Raw genomic sequence first — 7,533 nt, forward strand, 5'->3', positions numbered from 1 at the left:
AGTGTGCCAAAGGCAGTGATGCATTTTCTGGTGAACCATGTGAAAGACACTCTTCAGAGTGAGCTGGTAGGCCAGTTGTATAAATCCTTGTTGTTGGATGACCTTCTGACAGAATCTGAGGACATGGCACAGCGCAGAAAAGAGGCAGCTGACATGCTAAAGGTATTAAAAAGATCAGGAGCTCATGGGATTAGTTAATTAAATTGAAACCATATAAATGTGAGATTTTTTTGAAGACTTGCCTTCCTTTTTTCTTTGCTGCTTTTTAAGAGTATGCCAGTGTATTATTCTCTCTGCTAGAGGAATTAAAAGCAATATGTGACCAGAAAGTATTATGTAGATTGAGTACTTGGGAAGAAGTGACTTAAACTATATTTTGGGCATAAAGCAGAAGCTCTAATCTGGTGTTATTTTCAGTTATACATTTGCTTTTATTTAACTTTATTTTATAGTGTTCAGCAGTTCTCTTTTGGGGGATTAAGCTTACAGTGTTTTAAGTGCTGTATGCTTCACACAGAGCCTGCTGGCCAATGGCTGGTGCATCTAGACAGTAACCCATAATAGGAACAGTGGGAATGTTGGGATTCACTTATGATGACCCCTGTGTACATGTGTATGACAGGGCGTTTGTGACATGTCCATGTTACAGAACTCTTCGTTTTTTTCATTGTTCAGTTACGTGGTGTATCAGTGTCTGCATCAGCTGCATCAGAAATATGCTGCTTTGGGTTAAACTGCATAGAAAGAGTTCCTTTGCCAGTTCAGCTCACTGAAGAAGTAGCAAGAGGTGCTTCTCCCTCACATGCAGTGTGGTCAGACAGCACGGGTTTGAGAGATTGGATACTCTGAGATACTGCTTGTCCAAGACCACCTGCAGCAAGTTTAAGCTTTGCTATTACATGATCAACATTTGAGTGAGGGGAACTGTCTGTTAACAGTCTTCTAAACTGTAAGCTTCACAGGGCCTAACCATAGCTCAGATTTCCCCAAATTGGGGTAACCCTTTAAATGATGTTAGTATTATTTGGTATTCTGAGCTTTTAAATTTGCGAAGTTTAGCAGGCTAGACTGTAATGAATGCATCAGAATGCTAAAAGTGATATAAAATAGGTGCAGTTTCCCTTTTTATTTTGAGGAAGGTTTAAAGCACTAAAACTGTGTGTGGCGAGTCAGCCCTTTTTGAGAATTTATTTATAAATACCAAATGTTAAGAGGTGTTATTTGGAACACTGAGTATGTAAAAGTTGTTCAAAACAATGACAATGAGCTATTTTTGCTTCTAACTGGAAGTTCAGTTTTCAATTTTTAATTCTTACCTCTCTAGAGAAATGATTTAATGACACCCATGCTATGTTTTACCATTACCTTTTGCTTGGTAGTATTTTCCACTTGCCTAATCTTTTGCAGAGGGAAGGCTTCAGAGTTGTTAATCAATGTTGTTGCAGGTAGTTACCACTCATTTCATAATGAAAATTATTAGCTTTAATTTGATTAACATGACACTTCCTAGACTGTTGCTGTTCTCTGAGAAGTCTCTTCAGAAAAACTAAGTAACTTTGGCTTTTCTGTCTTTCTGTGTGCAGGCCCTGCAGCGAGCCAGTCAGATCATTGCAGAGATTCGTGAGACACATCTTTGGTGAAGACTGTACCAGCCACACTATTTATATGCATTGGAGGTTACATTGACTTGAAAATTGCTAGGCATGGTATACGGAGTAGAATTTTTATTTATGAACTCTTATCTGTGTACTGCAACTGTGTAAATCTGCTCATGTAAAGACAGTTGGTTTGATTTGCAAACAGAAAAATATGCTGTATTTTGCAAAATAAGTCGTATTTAATCCACATAATAAATGGCTCTAAATGTTTCCTTACCAGCTTTATGGTGCAAATTAAAGCAGACCAAGTCTACTGTCTCTGTGACAGTCTCATTTGAACTTGGGGAAAAAACATTAAAGTTCCAGTGCCTGACTTGCTAAACAGGTTGCCTGTGGTTAAGATGGACGGTGTAGTCTTGTGGCATAGTTTTAAGCTGCTTTTACAACAGAAGTTTAAATACTGTGAAGAGAAGAGAGCACCGAGTATTTTCTTTCATGAATATATTGCATGCACTATGACAGATGGAGGTATCAATTTTATAGCACAGTAGAGGTGTCTACCGTATTACTATGTATGTGTGTCCCCATTTTTTTTTCCCCAAACATTAAAACTGCAGACAAAACTCTGAACTTCATTTAATGGAGTATCATGTAGGAAGAATTAGCCTGGAGCTTGCAAACGGTAACAGCCTACTAAAACGTGGGTGCGAAGTTATTCATGTGCACTGGAGCTTGTGTATAAATGTTGGGGTTTATAATCAGGTACAAGAACACCTTCCCCTTCCTCCCCCCTGGGACCAAGCCCCTGGACCACCCAACAGTAGATTTGTCCTGGCAGACCTGAAAAATAAAAACAGATTTCAAAACTGTAACGGGATAATAAGTGTTTCTTTTAAAAACAGATTAAGTTGGCCAGGGAGAAGGGGATCCCCACAACTTCTTCTAAATTTTTGAATGTATGTCAGTATGAAATAAAGTCTGTGGGATTGGAATATTTATACCAGAGATTACAGTTACTTTTGAGGAAATTTTACTGTGCTGTAAGTAGCTTTTTTCTTTTTTCTTTTTTTTATTTTTTGAGGACAATCCTAAAATTAGGGAATTTTAGGTTGGAAATTAAGTTGATGAGTTATTTTCTTCTGTTTATAATTCATACAGATAAATATTGATCACACTAGCCTTTAAAAAGTAAAGATTTTAATTTTTATGAATAAAAATTTATTTAAACTCCAGCCAGCACACTTGCATGTACTTTTCAAGCAGATTCACTTTTTTGTATAAAGTAAAAATGTTTACTATGGTGTTGCTGATATTTTATCTTTAACACAACTTGCATGAAAAGTAGGACACTGCTGTTAACATCCATGGCTTGCTTTTATGATATTGGGCTAATATAGTGAGGTTTTTATTACCATATTCAGTTCCTTCCCCATTTCATCAGTTAACAGAAATGGAATTCCTTTTGTAAGCTGCTAAAGATTGAAAATTTAAAAACTGTTAAGACCTCAGTTTACAAGAAGGTCTGTTTAAAAATGTGTTTTTTCTCATGGTAATCTTCAGTTTGGCACCAGTGTAAGCACAAGGAATTAAGTCTGACAGATGCAACTTTTGGGTACTTTATGCATGATCTGAAATAACTTGTGCAGAACACACAAATATATTCTGTATTTTTAAACAGCCTAAAAGATCACGATGGACGCTCTATGTGTAATGAAAACGAAGTAATTTTAACTTCTTGCATTGTATCCGGGGATGGTAGTTCTCAGATTTAAGAAATGTGACTGTAGTGAAGCGCAAGCCACTTTTCAAATCAATTTTGGTGAACAGTGAAAGCTTCTACTAGTTTTGTCAAAAGCATTACATTTCTGTTTGGAATTCACCTGACGCCTCTTTCCCTTTTACTTTCAACCTCTAAAAAGTATGTTTTCAACAAGGTAGAGCCGTCCATAAGTGAACTGCTACCTAAGCTTTAACTCTGAAAGTTCAGTCAACAGTCTCTTGTGAAGAAATATTCTGACTTGTAACGTTTTTAAATGTTGCATAAAGCAAATTAATTCAATTTATTTAAGAAATTCCTGCAAGTGTTAACTGGCTCTGTAATATCACGTGAAATTTCCACAGTGTTAATTTGTTTTTTGAAATGTTATGATTTTTTTTTAAGTTAAGTTTCACACAAATTTTCAATTCGGTAATGTCTGAGTGCCAAGAAATGAACTTGATTTGTAATCCTTAATGCAAGTCTTCAAAAATCCATGCTGTACCAATCCTGTTATTAAATAAACAGATAGTACACAAAGTTAATTATCCCAGAAATAAAGTTTTGAACTGACTTGTAGTTCAGGTGGCAGGAGTTACATGCTCTCACAAGTTAATAGTACAACTACCTATATTTGTACAGACTTACTTAAGTATGTTTGCACTTGCCCTCATGCAATTCTACAGTGTTAGTTGCGTAAGTAATAGTGTAGGCAGGCTGCTAGTGGCTATTAATGGTTTTTAAACAATCTGTTGTCTGGAATTGAACTAAAATACTTAAAATGCTACTGTTACTGCAACCATTAAAATAAATTACGGGGAAACTATGGAAAAAAGCCTAATGAAGGCTTTCAGCAACTGAAAAATTCCCAGATTAGACTGATGGTTTACAAATGTTTTCTAGTCAATCTTATTTAATTTAAACTTGAAATACTTTTGTCATCAATGCACAAATTTCAGCTAACTAACTTGTGTTCCAGTGAAACACACAATCATGGGGGAGAAAAACCACTGTAGCTAAGTTTAGATTACTAAATGTTTGACATTAATATCTGATCTATGTGTGGTACTACTGTAAATAAAACATAGTATCCTTACGTGAACAGAGTTTGTCAATAAATTACCTGGGTTTTTTAGTAGTTGGTTTCAAATTTCACTTAGTGGAATAGATGGTTAAGGGGGATGTCTGTGTGCTTCAAACTGTATTCTGAAGTAAACGTAACAAAACTTACATAAAACTTGCTTTTACTCTATGCTTTATGGAGGATTGACTTTGAAAGATGCCAGATTGGATATTGCAAACTCAGGTCCCTGCTTTATGGAATACAGCAGGGGAAACAACATGCCAATCTGTTGTGCCCCTGTTGGTGACTTGACTTATCTTGAGTGTTTTGGGTTTTTTTTCCACAGTTGAAATCCTTTAGCTATGAGAGCAAGTGTGAGCTGGTATTTTTCTGTAGATACTGAAGATCTCAAATGCATCTGCTTTTTAACTTGTTGCCAGTAAAACTCTGTGCTCAGGTGAGAGCTAGATGATTAATACTTCAAAGTTGAAGAGAAAAACAGAGTGGACCACCTGAATATGGTTTTATGCCCAGTGACACTGTTTAAACTCGCAAATGTGCTTTCATGCTCTTGAGAGCTCCCTTTAGCTTACTTGCTGCATGCCCTTTCAGCCTTTACCTCTTCATTGCTAACTGCCAGAATAATGTTAAATTCAAGCCCTCCAGATTTTGCTGTCCCTAGGTACTGTCCAAATGTTTTTTGGTTTGGGGGTTTTTTTAATGTCTGGCCCAAATAATTACTTTTCTTCTTGCACTTCTCCAAATCATACATTTGTAGACATGTTAAATAATATTAGTTACTACTTGTTTACGTTTGAACAAGCTATGTCTCCGATTATCTGAACATACCTGTTTTGGGGTATATGAGAAATGAGACCAGGCTAAGAAAGAATACTTGTTTTTTTGGTTTTTTGGTTTTTTTTTTTTTTTTGGTCATCCTTGATTCTTGGCCTAAGTGTTCAAATGCTCAGTTGTAATATCCTGTATAGTATATATACATATAGTGTATATATATATGTAGTGGTTTCCAAGGTGTTTCTTTGGAAAGAGTCAGGGAAGGGCGTAGAGCTAGGAGTTGGTAAAAAAAAAGCACGGACTAAATTTCTTGGAGTTTATGATCTTATTAAAAACCTTGTATGCGAAGAATTTAATTTTCTTTTTATTTTGTATTTGTAAAAATAAATAAAATCCTTTTAATACTTGATCCAAGTGGGTAGTAATGGTTTTAAAAAAAAAAAAATCTGAAATTTGTGGATATATGTGTATCTGCACCATTTGGAGTTGAAGGAAAAAAGGCAGGAGAGAGATCAGACATGAAACATGACTTAGTCTACTCCTAGGAGTTTATTTTCTGCAACCAGAAAGTAACTGTCAAATCTGAACTGTTACATTTCTCTGGAGGCTAACATGGGTGTGTACTGCTATATTTTTGTTCCTAGGTGCATGTTTCTGTATTGTTATAATGGTTCTGCTATTTAAGAAATGAGACAGCTCTATTAAGTGGACAAATGCAACATTCCCTTCCCTTCTTCTATCCTTTTCATGTCAAAGTTGTGATTTTTTTCCTCCATATGCTTTCTCTAGGATAGTGCTGATCATTATTGCAGCTTAAGGCAAAGTAACAAGCAACAAATTGGTCCTGAGAGCTAACAGGGTAGGTAGAGCTTTTTTTTAAGGTAGGAATGACTCAACTACTTTCTCTTTATATAGTAGAGATTAGGATAGAGAGATCTCATTATCAGGCAGATAAGTGGGATCTAGAAACTGAAATTAATATTAAGAACTCCATGTGGTGAGGTACTGGAAGTGCTACCATATTACAGTTTAATTATCTGAAGAAACTGTGATGTATAAGCAGCAAGCCACTATAATTTATCACTACTGAAATCTTGATTGACAGTGCAAAAGCCAACATCAAGTTGATCACATCGATTTGATCAACATCAAGTAAAAAAAAACAACCCAAACAAAAACAACCCACCTAAAAAAACCAACAGAAACTCCACACCTAACTATAGAATATCTGGATTCCTGAGACTGATTTCTTATAACTAACTTCCCCATTTTTCTCATAGGCTGGGTGGTTTTAAACCAGCTGAAATGCCATGACTTTAACAACATCAGAGATGGTGATGAGTTCCAACATTCAGGTAGCTAAGATTAAAGCCTCTCTCCTTGTGGCTGCAAAACTGTATTGTAGGAGTTTTATGGACTAGGAAATGATTCTCTTTGGCCTAAGTGTGAGGGTTACCCTAAACCTCAAAAACAACACTACAGCCAAGGCCCAAAGCAATCAATCACCTCATAAATCAGACTGAGGGCTGCCTATGTGCTTGCACTGGGGCAGGGAGGGTCCCGTAATAAAAAAGTTCCAAGCCAGCCAGCTACATTACTGTGTTCTAAGTTAATTAACCAGTTCTAAGTAATTAAAATACAGGCTTGTATGACAAATAATCTTGGTAACCACATGTGGGTTGTGGTGGTGGTGGTGTTGCTATTCTACCAACTCTCAAAGTACATTCTTACTTTCATGCTGTCTTTACAAGAAAATGAGGAGGCTGTGATCCCAAGTGTTGGCTATGCCATAAGCAGTAGGATCACTTTCTGCTCTTTTAGGGCAACGTGCAAAAGTTGCACTTCATATCTGAAGGGTCAGACTTTTTAAATTGCAAAAGCCTATAGCTTCCCTCACATGTTTCCTGGTCCAGATACCCTTGTGCTGTTCACCGACAACCCCCAGGCATCTAAAATTAAAAAAGCTTTCATGTACATGCTTCAATTCTTCTGATACGCAACTGACAGTAGACAGTACAGCAACTGACTGTGTAGAGCCCACAGAACTAGTGCCAGGATATACCTTCAACAACGATTCTAGATAGTACAGATGCATCCATGTAATTCACAAGACTAAGTAAAATGTGGGTGACACTCATTCCAAGTCACACTAAGTACATAGAAGGCATAAAAGGGATTTATCAATCATCAGGCTGATTTAACCTTTGAAAGGCTCTATACTCTTATATTTCAAAAAGTGAATTTGCTATTTATTACCACATTAAGGCTGGAAAGCATTTTTGCAGTGTGCCCCCATACATAACCAATAAGAAGCTTACATA

At 36.4% G+C, this 7,533-nt stretch overlaps 1 protein-coding gene across 5 annotated transcripts in view; it reads left to right on the forward strand.

Annotated features, from left to right (window-relative positions):
• DNM1L (dynamin 1 like) overlaps nt 1-4,456 on the forward strand; it is a 40,586-nt gene extending 36,130 nt beyond the window's left edge. For all 5 annotated transcript variants that reach the window (XM_052789041.1, XM_052789044.1, XM_052789043.1 and 2 more), the window contains 2 exons: nt 3-162; nt 1,584-4,456. In XM_052789041.1, coding sequence (XP_052645001.1) covers nt 3-162; nt 1,584-1,640 — 217 coding nt within the window. In that variant the 3' untranslated portion in view covers nt 1,641-4,456. The remainder of the gene's footprint in view (nt 1-2; nt 163-1,583) is intronic.
• Nucleotides 4,457-7,533: the final 3,077 nt, after the last annotated feature.

The sequence above is a fragment of the Harpia harpyja genome, chromosome 6, assembly GCF_026419915.1.
Source record: "Harpia harpyja isolate bHarHar1 chromosome 6, bHarHar1 primary haplotype, whole genome shotgun sequence".
In the NCBI taxonomy this organism is placed as follows: Eukaryota; Metazoa; Chordata; class Aves; order Accipitriformes; family Accipitridae; genus Harpia; species Harpia harpyja.